At 43.2% G+C, this 19,819-nt stretch overlaps 1 protein-coding gene across 1 annotated transcript; it reads left to right on the top strand.

Annotated features, from left to right (window-relative positions):
- The first annotated feature begins 13,865 nt into the window (after positions 1-13,865).
- On the top strand, positions 13,866-17,220 carry LOC123430740. The gene is made up of 6 exons (XM_045114585.1): positions 13,866-14,323; positions 14,591-14,718; positions 15,647-15,718; positions 15,795-15,899; positions 16,063-16,140; positions 16,862-17,220. The coding sequence occupies exons 1-6, from the start codon at positions 14,260-14,262 to the stop codon at positions 17,126-17,128; spliced, it is 714 nt and encodes a 237-aa protein (XP_044970520.1). The 5' UTR covers positions 13,866-14,259; the 3' UTR covers positions 17,129-17,220.
- The last annotated feature ends 2,599 nt before the right edge of the window (positions 17,221-19,819 follow it).

The raw sequence follows: 19,819 nt of genomic DNA, 5'->3' as shown, positions 1-19,819 counted from the left end.
CGAGTAATTGGTGAATTCCTACATGAATTAGGGGGCACTAAGTGGTTTTCCAAGTTGGACCTTAGAGCTGGGTACCATCAAATCAGGATGAAGGAAGAGGATGAGTTCAAGACTGCTCTTAAAACTCATCATGGACAATTTCAGTTCAGAGTGGTTCCTTTTGGTTTGGCCATAGCTCCAAAAACATTTTAGTGCATCATGATTTTGTGTTTGCAGGTCCTAACAGAAAGTATGTTTTGGTTTTCATGGATGATATACTGGTTTCCAGTCAAACTTTCGAGGAACACCTTGATCATCTGCAGTCCGTGTTTGACATCCTAAAGGAGCATCAGTTGTTTTTCAAGGAAAGCAAGTGTGCTTTCGCCCAACAATCCATGGAATATTTGGCCCACATTATTTCTAACAAAGGGGTGGTAACTGACCCTGCGAAGACTGAAGTTATGTTGAACTATCCTCTTCCTACAATAGTGACTAAATTGAGAGGTTTCATATGGCTCACAGGATATTACAGGAAGTTTGTTCAAAGCTATGGCTCCTAGCTAAACCTCTAACAGCTCTGCTTAATAAACAAGCCTTTGTCTGGTCTGAACCTGCCCAAAAAGCTTTTAACATTCTCAAACAAGCTATGGCAAACACTCCTATGCTAGCTGTGGCAAATTTTGAGAAAACTTTTGTAGTGGAAATTGATCCCTGTAACACTCGAATATGAGTTGTGTTGTCTCAGAAAGGATACCCTATTGCTTATTATAGCAAAGCATTAGGAGTGGCTAGTCAAAAACTTCCATCTATGAAAAGGATTTTTTGGCTACTATGATGGCACTTGACAGATGGAGATCTTATTTATCCAGAGCACCTTTTATCATCAAAACAGATCATCACAGTTTGTGTCATCTAGGGGATCAACATTTAACTTCAGATCTTCACAGAAAAGCCATGACAAAACTAGTGGGACTATAATTTACTATTCACTACAAGAAGGGTGTGGAGAATACAGTAGCAGATGCCTTATCTAGGGTGGCTCACCTTTTTGTTGCTCATTCCATATGAACAAGTAAACCTCTTTAGCCGCAAGAGATTTTGAACTCCTACATAGTGGATCCTTTGGCTCAAAACATGTTGCAGAAAATGGCCTTGGATGCCAATGCTTTCCCTGGGTTTCAACTTCTTGAGGGACTAATCAAACATGAGGACAAGATATGGGTAGGAGCAAATATTGGACTTCAAACCAAGCTCATTCAGGCTTTTCATGCCAGACCCATTGTGGGACACTCAGGAATTCCATCCACCTATCACAGAGTTAAGCAATTGTTTAGTTGGCAAGGTTTGAAGTCAGCACTGGAATTTTTTGTCAAACAGTGTGGCATCTGCCAACAGGCTAAACATGAACTCTGCAATAAAAAAATAGGCGTGTTGCAACCACTACCCATACGTGACAGTCCTTGGTAGGAGATAAGCATGGATTTCATTGAAGGCCTACCTAAGTCTGATGGGTACTCAGCCATTTTGGTGGTGGTTGATCGTTTCACTAAAGTGAGTCACTTCTTACAATTAAAACACCCTTTTCACTCTTGCCTCCATAGCCAAGGTCTTCCTCAACAACATTGTCAAGTTACATGGTTTACCTCTGGTTATTGTAAGTGACAGAGACAAAATTTTCACTAGTGCTTTCTGGAAGGAATTGTTCATGGTGTGGGGTACAGAACTGCACATGAGCACAACCTATCACCCATGAATAGATGGCCAATTGGAGAGGGTAAATCAACGCTTGAAGATGTACATGAGGTGTGATGTGCATGATTTCCCAACAAAATGCGTATTGTGGTTACCTCAGGCAGAATTCTGGTAACACAACTTATCATTTTTCATTGGGGTGCACTCCTTACAAAGCCCTTTATGGCCATGATCCAAATGTGGGCCAGCCGGTAGGACATCACAGTTCTACCAATACATATGTGCAAACCTGGTTAAGTGAACACACTCAGCATACAACAGCACTGAAGAAACATCTAGCAAAAGCTCAGTGTAAGTACAAACACTTTGCTGACAGGAAACGATCTGAAAGAGTGTTTACTCCAAGAGAAATGGTATATTTACGGTTGCAGCCTTATGCACAATCTCCAGTGGTGAACCGGCCGTGTCCTAAATTAGATCTGAAGTACTTTGGGCCATACAAGATTCTAGACAAAATTGGGGCAGGTGCCTACAGATTGGACTTACCCAGGGGGAGTTCAGTGCACCCTGTTTTCCATGTATCTCAGCTCAAAGGTCATGTGCGTGATCATACTCCGGTTTTTCTACTTTACCAAAACCGATGGATCTGTTAGTTCCACGGATGTTGCCTGAAGAACTTCTGGATCGTCGCGTGGTGAAGAAAGGGAATGCTCCTTACCTCCAAGTTCTAATCAAGTGGTCGGGTATTCCAACATCATATGCAACTTGGAAAGATCATGACGTGCTCAAAGCTAAATATCCACTTGCGCTAGCTTGGGGACAACCTGGATCTTCAAGGGCGGGTACTCTAAGAACTGGGGCGCTGCAGATGAAACTCTACGTAGCAAAGCGGCAAGCGATGGGCCAAGGCTAGCAATGCATGGGCTGGTGGGAGCGAGATGATTCATAGTGTATGACTGGGGCGTCACGCCAGTAGTCGAGGTGGGCCACAAGCCTTGTAATAGAGAGGGAACCACACTTATAAGCGGGCGACCCGGGTCGTGGTCAAGGATCGATCAACTAAGAGAATATTCTGTCTCTATATGTTTTGTCTCTCCCTCCCATTCGCTCTTATCCCGTCTTTGTCTTCCTCCACTCCCGTGGTTCGAATTCGGCTGCGACTACGCCTAGGTAGCTCGAGCTCGTCGCCGGTGGTTGGTTTGCCGCCGGGTCGTGATAGAATAGCGCGAGCACCCGTCGCCCGCCAGCCTACCATTGAACAAGAACCTACAAAATTGTTCCAGCCCTCACAGAAACCGCACGAAAAATCACACTGAAGGATCTAGATGGTGAGCACCGGCACACCGAGAATTTGAGAAGGTAGTTTGGAACAATCACCGGTTCGTACCTAAGAAACCAGTGTGCGAGGTCGCGGACGGGGCATAGACGGCCAGAAAGGAGAGAAATAGGACGGCAACGGCGATGGTGGCGGCGACCCGTGTCTGAGAGGCACAGGGTTCGGCTGGTAGCGCTGATGGCTGTCACGGACTAGATCTCGTGTTGGGCTGCCGCGGAACATCGGGCTTACTTTTCTTTTGTAGATAAAAACTATTGAGCTTACCTTGGTGGCCCAAGATGGCAACGGCGTATCTTTTCACAACAAAGGTCATGTTGAAGGGACAATCCTATTTGACGCTTTGTGCATCGAAGTGTCGACCAAATGCACAAGGGAAGGGGGTCGTTCAGGTTGGGCTCGTCCATTAGAGCGTTTACCTCATCCCGGTTTTCGGAACCTTTCCGTGTCGGTTTTTCCGCTTTTAGGAAACTTTTAGAAGGTTCCCCAATCCGTTTTTTTCGTTTTCTTTTTTCTTTATTCTTTTTTTCTTTTCTACTTCTGTTTCAAAAATGTTCTATATTTTCAAAAATTGTTCTTCAAATTCGAAAATCATTATTTGCTTTTTTTAAAAATGTACAAAATTTTTATTAAATGTTCTGCATTATCAAAAAATATTCGGGATTTCCAAAAATTGTTCTTCAAATTCGAGGAATAAGATCTATTTGGGAATTTATACAAAAATTCTCATGTTTTTTAATTTTGTTAAAAAATACAAAAATGTTCTAGAATTTAAAAAATTGTTCCTTTTTTATATTTTTCAACAATCCAAAAAATATTTTCAATTTCGAGAATTTTCACATATTTATAAAATTTTCATATTTTCAATTTTGTTCACAAATTCACAAAATGTTAAGATGTTCAATTTTTATTCACAAATTATAAAATATTTTGGAATATCCATATATGCTCATTGTCCTTTTTTTTCTGTTTCAAAAAGATGTTCTGGATTTTAAAAAATTGGGATTTCCAAATATTGTTGTTCAAATTTAGAAAATGTATTAGCTTTTAAAAAAATGTTCTGGGTTTTCAACAAAATTTCTGGATTTTAGAATAAAATTTTTCAAATTCTAAAAATGAAATCTATATGGGAATTTCGTTAAAAATGCTCCTGTTTCGTAATTTTGTACAGAAATGCAAATTGTTCTGGAATTTCAAAAATTGTTCCTATTTTTTTAAATTTGTGCAGCAATCAAAAATATATTTTCAATTTCGAAATTTGTTCACATATTTAAAAAAAGTTCCTGTTTCCTATTTTATTCATAAATTCACAAAATGTTCACATGTTTCATTTTTGTTCACAAATTGTAAAATATTTGGGAATTTCCATATATGCTCCTGTTTTCCAATTTTGTTCATATATTCTTAAAGTGGTATAGTTTGAATTTTATTTCATGAAATTTGAAAATCTTCCATATTTTCGAAATTAGTTTTGTAAAAATATTTTATTTTTAAAAATAATCACTTTTGCCACTTTTTTATTTTTCTCGGCAGCCGATTGATTTTAATAGTAGCACTGCAATTGTTTCAGTGTAGGTCGCCTGGTATAGTGGCTAGTGCATCGCAGGCATGTATTGCAGGTCGAGTGTTCGATTTATAGGTATTGTACACTTAGTTTTTGCGATTTTTCATTCCGTGAAGGGTAGCGAATGGACGGCCAAGGTTACTCGCCTCGTGTTTGAAGCTGCACATTTTTGCTGCAGCTAGCCGCAAATAGGAGGTCCTATGTTGCAAGGGAGCTCCTATTGGCCGCATTTTATGGCAAATAGCAACCCGACACACACATGAACATCCACCTGGGCCGGCCAACAACAGGACCACGCTATGCAAAATTACAAAAATGAGTGCTCTCGCTCAGAATCGAACACAAGACCTAACGCTCTTAGGCAGAGCAGCATACCACATTTTTTAAAACTTGGCGCAAAATTGAAAGAAAGCTAACATTTTTTTGGATCTGATAACAATTTTTCAGAAAGGGAACATTTTTTGTAACTCTGAACAAAATTTGGCAATGGAAACATATTACGAAAATAAAAACAAGTTTTGTTACTTTAATATTTTTTGAATTAATAGAAACAAGTTTCGGAACAAGAACAAAATTTGAAAATCCGAAGTTTTCTGACATTGTGAACAAACTTTGGAACATGAACGTTTTTGGAATTCGTGAACAAATTTTGCAAACGGGACCATTCTTTGTGTAAAAATATTAAAAAATGAATTCGTTAATAAAATTTAAAAGTGTGAACTTTATTTGTGAACAAAATTTAGAAATTGAATTCGTGAATAAAATTTAAAAATGTGAACTTGAATTTTTGTAATGTGATTATATATTTTAAATTATATTTAAAGGTGATTTTTTTTGCAAAACATGAACAAATTTCAAATTTCCGACAATTTTTGGGATTCCAGACATTTTTATAAAAAAATGAACAAAATTCTGGAATCTAACTTTTTTTGAAAAAGTTAATGAATTTTGAAATTTTGAACAAATTTTGAGAGTCTGGACCTTTTTATGAATTCTTTGAAACTATGAAAAACAAAATAAGAAAACAGAACATTTTTTAACGTATGAACTTTTTTTGAAAGGTGGACATTTTTTTAATAAACATAAAAAGTTTTGGAACTTCTGGAAAAAATAACTGAGAAAAATTGAACTTCCAAATTTTTTTTGAAATTTCGAACAAATTTTGATATTCCTAAAAAATAAAAGTGAGAAGAAAAGACAAGTATAGAAGGAATTAAAAAAGAAATAGAAAAAATTTGAAAGAAGTAAGAGAAATACAAAAAAAAATGAAAATTAAACACAAAAAGGAAATGGAAACAAATAGAAAAGGACAAACCAAAAATAACAAAATGAATACCACAGAAAACTCGTTCAGGAACCTTCTAGAAGCTTTGCAAAACCAGTCTGAAACCTTCGAGGAGGTTCCCAAAACCAAAAATTGTAAACCATAGGTTATCTCCTAATTGGGCCAGCCCACCTTGTTCGCTAGTCGCTAGCTCTGTGTGCGAATCGGTGACAGTTAGCCATAGAGTGCGACAAATAGGAATTTCCTTGTTCCAGAATGATTTTGCATCAAAGATCAGAAATGCCTGCACAACTTTTACGAAGGACATGTCCTTTTTTGCAACAAAGACCATGCATCATAGATGGTTGCAATGAATGGATAAGAAATAATCGACAAAGGAATAAGGTTGTGGCCTAGCATAACACGTGACGGGCATACTAGACGGACGTTTTGCGTGCGATCCACCAGTTGAAGGGAAGATTTTACTAAAAATAGGATGTGCTACGCATCTGTCTTCTGATCTTTTGAAAAAAATCGATCAGGTCACGAGCCGTGAGATCCTGACCCATCAAGCGGCTAGCGGACAACCTTCACCATAGTAATACACCTAATGTTGCAAAAACCTCTGCAATGGAGGTCGTCTTGGAGAAACCTTCGTAACAAAGGTCATGTTGCATAATATTTTTGCAACAAAGATCATGTTGTAGAAATGTCTGCGAAACATTTCATGACAGAGGCCACATTGTTGATTTTTTTGCAACAAAAATCATGTTGCAAAAACTGTTTGTTTCGCGGGACATAGATGGTCACAATAAATGAATAAGAAAGCAACGACAAATGAATAAGGTTGCAGCCTAGCATAACAGGTGGCGGGCATATAAGTCGACGGATGCTTTGCGTGCGGTCCGCCGGCTCAAGGAAGCCTCTACCTCAAAAAATGCGTCCTTCAAAATAAATATTAAACAAATAAAATACTTTAAACTCTTAAAAATATGTGGAGTTATTACCACACTCTAGCTGATCCATTGATATGCCACCTCCTTCCATGTGTCTTCACCATTCCTGCCCTAGTCGCCACCTATCTCCACCTACCAAGCCATCTCTTGTCCCATGGAGCTAGAGCGCGTAGCCACCGCCGCCTCATGAGCCTCCTACCGCACCAAGGCACACTTCCACCAAGGGAGTTAAAAGCATAAAATAATCACATTTTGGGTTTATTTTGTAGAAAACGACATGGTCACTGATCACTTGCAAAAACCACCACACAATCGGTAAACTTTTTTGCAAATAGCATGGGTCGGGTGATTTGATGCGTTTTCGACAGGTGGGGCCGGATAGTAAAAATCGGACTTGACAAAGTTTTGACATGCACACCCCTGGATGTAAAAAAGAAAAGGCAATCAGAGCCCCTCACCCCCTCCCTCGATCTTATTTGGATCGTGATAGGCTGATAGCCCCTGAGCGGTGCGACCCCCGCACCACTTCGGCGACCTCGCTACCAGCGACCAGAGCTGCCACGCATACGGCATACCATCTCCTTCATCCTCCCTTATCTTCCCTCCTCCGGATCGATTGTTGTTGGCGTTCCTTTGTGAAGCCCTCGCCCTAGTCTTGCCATCCGTCGTCCGGCATGGAGGCACCCTCACGCGAGAGGTCGCCTCGCCCAAGCGCGTGCTCGCGTGAGAGAAGGGAGGCCACCTTGCCGGAGCTGTCACATGGTCCTCGCTCGTCGTCTTCTTTCGGACTGGATGCAGGGTCGAAGCCATCACGGCGGCGCACAAGGCCACCACAGGAGGCGCCTAGGCGACGAACGGATGAACCTGCGGGCTTGTGCTCTAGGTGTGTTCGTCGTGAGCGCCGCCACCTTCGAGGATGGCAACCACACCGCGTATCGCAGGGCAGAAGGGAGGCTCCTTTCGCCAGGATTGATGATGCAGGTTGCCATGGTTGTGGACCTTGACGTCACGCGCACAGACCTGGTGTCAATGGCGCCCTCGCACTCGTCCCTCTTGGCACTCTGGAACTCGCGTCATTCGACCAGGAGGCATGCAACGTTGGGAAGGGGGCTGATTGCTTTTTCTTTATAGATTCAATGGTGTGTGTATTCTTTTTTGCTAATTATCTTCTTACAATCTCATCCCATCTGTCAGAAAGTGATTAAACGGGTCAAATCAGTCAATCAGTTCTATTTGCAAAGTGCTTACCGAATGCGTGCTGGCTTTTATAAGTCATTAGTGACCATTTCTCTTTCTGTAAAAAAGCCCGAAATATGATGGTCTTATGCTTTTAACTTCCTCCTGGGCTCCCAACCACCTCATGCGCCCCTGCCACACCGGTCATCGCCACGTCCTGAGCTAAGTTGCGGCCATGAATGTCGATGAGACTAGAAATCAGGTCTTAACACCTCTCCACTTACTCTGTACTCCCTCTCTCCACAACACATCTGTGAAGAGCTCTCATCGACGAGTTGCACACACAAGGTTTTTGAAGAAAGGGCCAACAAACATTTTTCTTTCAATTTCATTATCTTTTTCTCTATATTAATGCGAAAATGCAGCTTGAATTAGTGTCTTATGCAAATTAAGGTGAGGTTTAGTAAAAGAAAAAATTGTTTCTGGGCCTTATTAGTTGGTAGCCCCCTATTGCCGAGAATTTTGGTAGAGGCACCAATAAGTTGGCTTTCACGAATTTTGACAATGCTCTTAGAAATAGTTTCTGTTAGGCTTAGTTACTGTACATGATGTGGTCGGTTTATAATTTGCTGGAGAAAATAGAAAAAAAAAAAGCAAAAGCGAGCCAAAAAGGTACTGATATATAGAAATAGGTGGGGTGGGCATGATTATAAAATCTCTGTGTTAACATTTGTATAGGCTTATTGTGTGGTACCACTAGAACCTAGGTATCAAGATTATTTCACATGGCTGACATGATCGACAAAAATATTAGAGCATCCTCCTCTCGTCCTCGTCCTCCTCCTTCGCCTTCCTCTTCGGATCAGCCTTACGGGCATTGATCCTAATCAATTTCGCCCGTCGACATGTATTATATAGAGCTCCAGCGTAGACATATGCTAGCTCCTCATGACAGCGAGGTTTGGGTTTGAAAAAAAGGTTTCCCCCTACTTTATATTATAAAGCAACCATCATCACGTATATCCGACTAGACCAATACAAACACACATGACCACCACACTCAACAAACACACACACACACCAAGCAAGATATAAATGTGTCGGGAACCGACAGACCACTGCAACGACTAACAAGCTCACTATGAATGAGCCAAGAAGAATCGCTTCTAGACGACGGATACCACCACAAAAGAGATCCATCCAGGAGAGGTGTTACACCCAATGCCGGAGCGGGGACTCCAAAACGGTGCCTTCAAGAAGATGACCACCACGGATAGTCGCCCACGTCTGATCCGGTGGATCAAGTTTTCACTCAAAGCGACACGAAGGTAGTGAGAGAACCGCAACAGAGCCGACAAGGAGCGAACAACGTCCATGGCCGCTGCCGCCGACAGCCAGTACAAAGATTGGGCAAGTGATGTATCCCAGTGCTCCGACCCCTTCTCGCACCCATGCTCTGCCAACCAACCGCATGTATGTCACCAGAGCGAGCATGTCTCCACGCCTGTACCCGAGCCACACAGTCTGCCCAAGACTAACGCGCCTCCCACCGCCAGGGTCGCCAACCTACACCTAGACCGTCCTGAGAACATCAAAGGGTTTGGATTTGAAAGCTTCGCCAACCCCAACCATCACCAGAATTGACAGCAATCGTCCTGCCTCAAGCATCGCCAAGTCGGCAAATTGAAAGCACCACGCCGAGGAAAGGGGAAGGAGCGGCACACGACCATGATCGGCACCTCTTATGACGGATACGGGCGGCTTGACCACATCGAAGACCCCATCCAGCCTACCCCCTCCCGAAGCAATCTTTTCTTCGCCCCACCACAACTGCTGGCGTGGACTAGCGAGAAGCCATCAATAGTTGCCCATCCACTGAAGAGGGGGTAGATTCGCCGCCACCACACTGCTCAAAAAAGCCAATGTAGGTGAACTATAATTAGTGGCGGGTTGGGCAGGATACCCGCCACAGCGAGACACAATACTATGGCGGGCACAAACTAGCACCTGTCACAGGTAGGCTCTTCCAAATAAGCCCGCGAGATGGAAAGTGTAGTGGGAGGAAGTAAGCTAGCACCTGACACTGCTTCCTGACAAACGAGTGACAAGCCTTGCTACCCGCCCGCTGTTAAGGGAACGAGACTGACGATAATACCAGGGGTACGAACAAGGGGGCGGAGCCTAGCTACAGCGTAGGTGTAACACTCGGATGTAAGAGTTTAGGCCCCACTCGGAAGTGGTAAATACCCTATGTCTCGAGCCCCAAGGCTAGTGTTTAATTATGGGGTGTGTGAATACACAAGGTGCTTAACCATTTTCCAGAAGCATCGGGGAAGCTTATATAGAGTTCACGTGGACCCAAAACATCCCATTACAAGGCATTAAATGACTACTAACTAGGGAAGTTACTAGTAACAGTAGCTCTAACTACGACGTTACAGGTAACGTTGGTCTTCACTCTGCTTTTATGTGAGATGTTAAGTCTCTTATCCGGTGCAACTCCTTAGTCGTTCACGCTTGCCCTGGTCCGAGTGTTGGTAGGTGTCCAACTGACTTGAGGATGGCCGAGTGACTCCATACATCCGAGTGAAATCTAAGTTACGTCGGTAGTCCTCGGACTTTAATGAATCAGTGGGGCCCTATGTGGGCCCTGGATGACAGGTCCATAACCCTACCCTTAGTAGGTAACCCCATCAGAAGCCCCCAAACCGGTTGAGGTTTAATTGGTCGAGTGAAAGACACTTTGTGGTGCCTCCGGTGTCTCAGAAACATCCGTAAATCAGCTCGCGGCTGTCCCACTCGGCCCCAAAATAAAGAAGCAATAGATTCAGGATTGAAGAATTCCGAATGATCTGACCAGCTCGGAGACCCTCATTGGATAACATTTGATTATCTCTTGGAGAGACATCTTAACGACTAGGGTATATGCAAGCCAAGGGTTCCGAGTGATCACGTGAGAGTTAGGACTGATCCCAGAAGAACTCTCTTCGTCACACTTGTGTATATCTGAGTGAATTGAGTCCTTCAAAGGGAGAGCATGTTTGGCGGGCCGAATCACATCGTTTTTGAAGGTGGATGCATAATCCATTTGGATGGAAATGTCGCAGGATTTTCACAGTTTTCAAATAGTGGGTGACGTGCGCGCGTGCAGAAATGACTGCGTCATGGTTAGTGGGGAAAGTGGCATGGTGCCTCGATTACTGTGCAAGAAATTCTGCCATGTGCTACAGGAGCACTATTTGCGGGATCTCATGGATTTCCTTCTGGCTGCTGATTGACGGCTGAAGAGTTCCTTGTCTAAGCTATAAATAGGGGTGCTTGGAGAGAGATGAGTCTGAGATCTGGTTCTTTCCTCCCTTGTTGTCTTCGTCATTCTGACCAAGTATTCTGTCGCTCTGCCCTTAGCCACTACTCACTCCACCGAGCCTTGCCGAGCAAGTTGATGAGGAGCCAGACCATGAAGGTTGAGCGCACGAAGAAGGGTTCACGCGGGTCTTCCTCGAGCGCTGGAGCACTGCCGATGGGGTGGATTGAGGGTGACTGGTTGTCGTCCCGCGTCACCAAGAATCACCTGCAGGAGCTGGAGAACCATGGACTCGTCGCCACCAGGAGTTGGCGACTGCCGGAGGAGGGCGAACACGAGCCCTCGCTGCGAGGAGACGAGTGAGTTATCCTTGTTGCCCTTGTCGAGTGAGGTTTCTCTATGCCCCCGCGTCGTTTCTTCCACACATTTATTGACTTCTACGGAGCTCAACTTCACCATCTCCTCCCTATGCCATTTTGTATTTAGCCACTTTTGTTTCTTTGTGCGAGAATTTCCTTGGCTATCATCCCTAGTGGGGGGTTTTCAAGCACCTTTTCACTTGCCGAGTGATGACTGTGAAGAAGTCTTCTCGGTTGGGGGAGAAATCAATGTAGTTGAAACCTGTGGGGGTTTAGGCATCCAGACTAGAGGGAAGGGTAGCTTCCCGCAAATGTTGTTTACTCACTACAAGAAATATGCTCATACATGATGTTTTTTAAGACGTCGTTGATGAATTCGTCATAAATCTATGACGATTTCATCCGAGATTGTCGTAAACCGTTTGAGGGGATCAAATCTACATATAAATTATGACGATGTGAGTCAAAAACGTCGTAACTGCATAATATGAGATCGTCATAACTTTTATGACGATTATAAAAATGTCGTAACATGTTCTAACTATGTTGACATGTCACTCGTGGGTCCATTTTATGTCACACGCCAAACCCATCTAGTTTGTGAAGCAACCTACTATTTTGTCATTCCAAAAATTCTCGAAAAATTCTCATAAATACTTTGGATCATATATTCTCAAATATGTGAAAACTCTTCCTTCCATAGTTCAAAAATAATTCAGCAATATTCATTTTCCTATTCTGTTCAGAATAACACTTTGTGAAGGAAGTGATATTTCTATTTATTTGATTACCCTCATATTTTTTGGGCACTCTTTCCTATCCAAATCAGCGGCACATGAAAACTTTCGAAACCATTTTCCTAGTAAATATTTCTGAACAAATTTCCAAAGTTTTCGTTCAGCTAACTACTTTGTGAAGGAAGTACTAGATAGGAATATCCTGACTAGTTGAATTTTTTTCACATCTTCTATGTGCCCAAAACATAGCTCTCCACAAAATTTTAGCCTCATATAACAATCCATGTGAGCTCATCATCCAATCTTTGTTTCTGATAATAATTGTATCACTCGAAAAATGATTAAAAATAGCTAGAAATATAAAAAATGCATACAAATTGGTTCTCATTCATAAAATGTGGTCTAATTCTAGTGAAAATTTATATGGTGCCCTTTTGTAAATTACTAGTAAAAAGGCCCGTGCGTTGCAACGGGAAAAAAAATTCATAATGTTCAATGATCATGATCACATTTTGCTGCATTATCGAGATACACTATCATTCTCAATTCCGTGAAATCAAGAATTTTTTTTAAACTCTTGAACATATTTGGAATCGTGAATATTTTTCAAATTTATCAATAATTTTACAATCTTTTGATATTTTTGAAAATCAAGAACATTTTTGTTATTTGCAAACAACTTTTTAATTGTGAATATTTTTTTAACAATTTTCCTCCATACCACCTCTAGCGTGTCTACCTTTAGAAACATTAAGCATGTCATCTTCTTTTGCGTGTCAATTTTCTTCCGGTAATCTCCCCCATAATAATCCCACAAGTTTTCTTCCTATGGAGAGACGGATTAACTCCATACAGAATTTATGGGCTGCTTATATTGATATCAAGTTATAAAGGTACATAAGTTGATGGTATTCTGTGGAAGGGAGCGAGGTGGGACAATACAATACATATATGCATTTTAATTACATAAAAAATAGTAAAAGTGAGGGATGAAAAAAATTGAGGCAACGAGGGATCGAACCTGGATGTGTTCGCTCTAGCCACCACAACTCGTGTGTACTCTTAAGTCTTCACGGTCTCGTAGTTTAATAACCGCAAGGTAAAAAAATTGATTTTAAACTGAAAAAGAAAAAAAGGTGTAAGGTGGGACTCAAACTCAGGTGTTCGGGCTAGCTTAGAAAGAGAGAAACCACCCTGCTACTTGCTTGTCCGTGATAGAAAAGGCTCGCATGGGATAACATAAATCAGACGGTGAACTGCGAAAACGACGGGTGACACAAGCACTCCGTGCTTTATTATTAGGGAAAGATTTTTGATAGATGTTTCACAAAATTACTCTATTTTTAGTACTTGAAGACTATTTTAAATTACTGATTTCCGAACCCACGGATCGATGACATGGCGCCCATACATCCATCCATCCATCTCTTCATCCCACATCTATACGTTCATCTATCCACAGAAAAAAAAAATAAAAAAAATGAAAAAGAGATACCCCACCCGGACAAACCCTAGCTCAGATCCCATCCCCACAACGCGTCCTCGCGAAACTCCCCTTCCAGATCGCCGCCGCCACCTCCCTTCGCACCGCACCCACTGCGGCTCCCACACTCCCCGTACCCGCGCACGCCGCCGGGCTTGCGGGCAGTCTGCAGCAGGAAGGGCAGCCATGGCGCTCGCATCAGGCTCTTCGCTGTGGATGCCGGCGCGGCGCTCGTCACCTCCCCCGCCGACCGCGAGGAGTGGCAGGACTATGTCCTAGAACTCGGCGACGACTTCTCCGACCTCGAGGAGCTCCAGGTCGCTGCTATAAAGGGCAGGCCGGAGCAGCCTGGAACAGGGTTGTTGGATCTGACTATCTGAGCCAGTGAGCTCTCGCCGCCAGCCGCGGGCAGATGCTGCCGACCGGCAGGAGCAGGCCGCAGCCCAGGCCTGTGCCGAGATCTTGGTCCTTCTCAGGTGCGTTGCTCAATTTCGCGCTCCATCACATCAGGCTTGTGATGAGTAATTTCCATGGTTCCTCAGACTCGGTTAATTTGGTGATGAAGAGTTTGCCAGGGGTGCTTGCTTATTTCCTTTCCCCTCCTCTGCCCTGCACTAGCTTTGTGTAGTAGTAGTGTTTCCATGGCCATCCCCATCTGGTTGCAGAGGCTTCTTGTGTGTGTGTGTGTGTGTGTGTCTGTAAACGACGTTGCTTTTAACTGAACGAACTCGTGGCGTTCGCAGACATGGACTTCTTGGACCCGAAGTGCAAGTCCAGGTACCTCAGCAAGATCATCATGGTGGCGCTCCTCACGGCCATGTGCGTCGTCATGCTCACCCAGCCACCCTGCCATAGGAAGGCTCCCAGTGTGGTATGCCAACCCTTCTTCCATCTCCTCCACCATGCATATATATTTGGATTTCGGAGAGATATCCCGTCCGTTTGCATCTCACGGGAGTTGCAATGGCAGACAGATGCTGCATTGCTTGGTTAATTATCACAGCTGCAAACTCACAAAAAAACATACACTACCTAGGCAATGCAGTAGAAATGGCACACTACTTTGTTGTAGTATATACGTACTTATGATACTTACTATGATTCCCGATTTCGCTCAAGTGTGCCTCCTGTCTAAATCTTCACATATATGTGTGATGTGCCCAGTTCTCCATCCATGAATTGGGAGTAACCCTCCTGATCAGCAGAGGAAATTGCTGCATTTCAAATTTGCATCAGTGTGGTTCTTCTTGGATAGAACATTCAGAACTAAATAATGCTGATAGATACAGTATGTATAATTTGCGGTGTATTATAGACACTTCTACTCTTCTGATAGATATTCATTCCAGGCTGATGCACACTATTGAGTCAATGTTTCATACTGAAAGTTCACAGTGGGTTCCTGCTTATGATTATGTCATTAAGGCCTTACATACTGAAAGTTTAATGTTTTCACAGTGATCCTTCTTTTTAGAGAAAGGCAATGGCCTCTAGTGAACTGAAGATAGGAAAAGTGATATGTGAATGCACTTTGAACTAGCTATCTAACTAGCATAGTCAGTGGTAATTAAGGGTTTTGGTGCAACTGCTTAGACAGATGTTCTCTGCATTCCAGCTATCTTTGAGATGTGATGTGATGTTACTGTTATTTATGTTAGGATATTCACATAGTTTTTGTTACTCTGAACTTTTTTTTGACAGAGACGCCTATTAATATTGCTTAATTGTTTACTAAGATTTCACACTTCCTTCAATAATTCTCCCAATGTACATTGACCTTCCTTCTCTGCCTTTTTCAGATATGTCAGCATGTCTTTCCTGCGTGCAACTCGAACCATTTCTGTCAGCATGTCTCCCCTCCTATTCCACGAGTGTGTTTGTTTGACTCTTGTGTTTCTTTGTTCGTCTGATGATCGCTTCCTCGCAACTGATGTGACTTATGATCAGATTCCGTTGTCCTCAGCCAACCAAGACCTTCAGCCCGTGCTTGCGGCCAAGAGGCATATCCTTGCTCTAAACATGAAAGATCTTGCGAATCCCAATATAATGAATGTAAGCACCTCCGCAGTTTTGTCGGCCTCCTCACGCTGGAAGCACCATCTTTTGTTGAAACTTTCACCATGTGGTTCTTTTGAGATTTAATCTTGTTATCATACACAATGAGATTTGGTGCTGATGCTGATACTCACAAGATCATGTTTACACAATTATGCAGATGTGGCTTGATCATTTTCAATCATGTAAGCAAGATTGTATCTCATTAAACGCACATAGAAGCAACTCTAATTATCAGGTTAGCTAACTGTTACTGTCATGTTTATTCATTTTCCTTTGTGTAAACCTCACAGAATATCTTCTGTATCATACTGAAACCATCAATTAGATGATGTGCTCTGAAACTTTTGTACAACTTTGAGAGCGGGGTTCATTTACCTAATTAGTAATTGTACGAGTAACTCGTCACTAGACGCCTAGACCACTTCTGAAATTCTATATTCTGTGCTGGTAGAGGTCATTCACGAACAAAACCTTCCACTAATAGGGAATCTACTCGAATTCTAAACTTAACCTACTAGGACACGAGCTGGCTTAACATAATAGGACACACGATGACTGAACTTTCATAGTAACTCTCCGATCAATGGGAATATCACTTGAAGTAGGTTTGTACAAGGATTCAGACTTATGGAAATGTGTCTTGTATGTTATTATTACAACATTTCCAATTTTTGCTTTAGCAAGTGATGATGCCTAGCCAATTTATGCTGCAGTAGAACCACTAGCAGTTCCTATAATTCAGTTCCTGGTAACTTGACTCCTATTGATAGTAGTATATGTGCAGGTCATGCAGTTTTTTTGTCATATGAAGTAGTGTTACACATATATCTATGTTAAGTCCAGGTTTTATAGGACAGAATGATCATAATATGCATCTTTATATGTGTTCTGGGTACTTTGTGGTGTATGTGTGTAACTAACACACATGGTCTGATTCGAGCATCCGGTTTGTGCAGGTAGTTTGCTCCCATCTGATCTGCTTCTGTGAAAGGGTCATGTACAAGAAGGTGAAGATGACGCCTCCTGTACAAGAAGGCGAAGAGCAAAAGTCTTCTTTTTTAGTTGTTGCGGAAGTTCTGACCAAGCATCGCCCATCAAGCAAAACAGATTTGGTAGCCGTGTTTGTATACTTGATAGCAGATTTTGTGATAGCACTTGGTCTGGTAGCAGATTTTGTGATAGCACTTGGTTTGGTAACAAATTTTGTGCACTTGGTTGTGTAATTTTGTATCAGCTTGTGCTACAGATTTGGTAGTTGATTTTGGTTGTCCTATAAGTTTTGGCTATATTATCAGATCTTGAAATATGCTTTAAATTTTGTGGTGTGGGCTGTCATTTAGAGATGCTTCAGATTTATGTGTATGGGCTTCAAAGTTGTATGGGCTGTTATTTATAGATCCATTAATAGCATAAAAAAATGTTGCTGAATTCAAAAATGAAAAAGGCCAAAACTAAACTAAATCAAATGTATTTGGGCATTAAAAGGCTAGGACCCAAATTATAATGATACAAAAAAATTCGAAAAATATATTAAAAGTGGTTGTAAATAAGCTAAGGCCCACAAAGAAGCCCAACAAGAAAAAGGCCCAACAAATAAAAGCAGCCCATGTGATCAATTAAAATGGATTGGGCTGATTTCAACCATGACGTTTTGATTTCATCGTAATTTTTCCACGTAGAACTGCCACGTAGGACTGGGTTAGATTGTCAACGATGATTTAGTATCGTCGTAAAGGTTACGACAATCCAGGAATCGTCGTAAAAGTTACGACAATTTTGATCAAAACATCGCTGTTGTTCATTTCTGACGCTCCGTTTTCGACGCTTGGTTTTTCGTCGTGAGATCGTCGTAAATTAAAAACCGTGACGATGTAGCGATGAAAAAATAGCGTTGTGTATTAGCATATTCCTTGTAGTGACTGACTCGATCAAGGGCTGACAAGACTCCTGTTTTTACTGCCAGGAATTCCTAATCGGCGATGGTCAGTCGGGCCTCTCATCGTACTCAGCGGAGCGAGTGCAGTCGGTGCCTTCCTTGACTGTGTTGAAGAGTGAGAGAGTAGATGTTGATATCTTGGCGATTGCATTGGTTGCGTTGGTGCGGACAGACACCAACGAGATTGATATATTGGAAGTTTTCTTCTAACGGAGGATTCAACCCCTCGAGGTCAGGGCCCATCCCATGTGGATGTACGAGGGGCCGAATGACTCCATGTGAACTCACCCGAAAGAACACGGGGTGAAGGCGGTGGAGGCGAAGCTCATGTATGTAACCCCAACATGCAATAACCCTATGTGGACCAGGTTGGGTCCCCCTTACTCTGTGGAGAATTCGCCGAATGAAGTATTCCGTGGTTTAGTTCGCCCGAGTGATTTCATTGCTGTTGTTTTTCAGCTATTTGACTTGGGCTTGATCTTTTCATTCGGCAGGTCTTTACAACAATGATCAGCCTAGTGCCGACAGTCGACCGCATGCTCATCGACGTGGCGAGTGACATTGAGCGCCCCGATGGCTCAGGAGGCGAGAGTAATGACGACGATGACGAGCAGGAGTCCGAGGAGGAGGACGACAACTCGGAGGGCGGGGATGAGGCAAAGTCCTCCTCGTCTGAGGGTGTCGTAGTCGAGAACCATTCCAAGGTGCGCCAAGACCCTGGGGCCCATGCTCCCAAGGTCAAGGCCCCGAGTGTCGCCAAGCCGACTGCACCATCTATCCCTACCCGTTGCTCCAAGCGGGGGTGGAGTGAGCGTGCAACGTCGGCGGAGAAGGTCGCTAACTATCCCAAGATGATGACTGTCAAGCCCCGGAAGGCCGTCATGTCGTGGATCAACGTGGATGTGCATGTGGCATCAACGTTAGTGCTTTCGCCGCGTGAAGTTTCCACTCTAACTGTTTATTTTTTGATTGTTGGCCGAATGATATAACTCCCCGAATGACTTCGCTCCAGAGCTGATACCTCGACTGCTTCACTCGAGCCCATGGCCCCGAGGAAGGGCCAGATCCATGATGATGTCGCGTCTTCAAAAGGTAACATATGAACCTATTTAGATTTCATTCGTAGGTCTAGTTTCTCTCGCCATTAACGACCGAGTGATCTTTAATGTTTGTAGGGCTGCGTGACATGATTGAGCTTGACCCACTAAACCCTTTAGTCCTCAAGGATGTTGTGATGCAGGACATTACTCCCACCAGAGTGCCCGGGACTTCTCCTGCCAAGGCTTCAACTCCAGTGCAGGGCACCACTTCGACGGTTGGAGCCTCACTCGGAGCTGGCTCGACTGTTCCTCCATCGACCCCTCCAGCGGCCAACATCTTCACTCTGCACCACGTCCCTCAGGACCAAGTGGGCGCGAGCAAGGAGGCTCTAATCCAACTGGACTTGATGAACGGCCGACTAAAGTAGGCGTATGACGTGAGAAAAGCCTTAAAGCAGAACGTCCCATCAAGTACTCTTGTAAGTACTGGTTTCAGTCGGGAGTTTTTCTCTGTGTGTGTTTTTTGTTTTGTTCCCCGAGTGTGTTTGCACGGGGCACACCCACTAGGTGTATTCTTCCAGGAAGGGGCACACTGAGTGCACCCATTGGGTGTAGTCCCCGAGACTATCGTCGACTAAAGCAGTCGGCGGTAGGCTTAGTTTCTAGATTTATTTAACGTGGATCGTCAGGGTGCAGAACCCGCTGCTATGCTTGTGGAAGCATCTAAACACTTGTCATTCTAGTGAGGGCATGCTGAGTGCACCCACTCGGTGTAGTCTCCGAGACTGCCGTCGACTGAAGCAGTTGATGGTAGTCTTAAAGTTTCCTTTGTTGAAGTTTGACTAATTCCTTTTCTTGTGTTTCTGTTTCCTGTTGGTAGAGTGTTTGTGAGCTCGGGAGACACTACAATGCCATCGAGAAGGAGTTGCAGGACCCAT

Source organism: Hordeum vulgare, chromosome 2H (genome assembly GCF_904849725.1).
Source record: "Hordeum vulgare subsp. vulgare chromosome 2H, MorexV3_pseudomolecules_assembly, whole genome shotgun sequence".
NCBI lineage: Eukaryota > Viridiplantae > Streptophyta > Magnoliopsida > Poales > Poaceae > Hordeum > Hordeum vulgare.
Note: the sequence above shows the minus strand (reverse complement) of the source record. Positions and strands in the feature narration are given on the sequence as shown.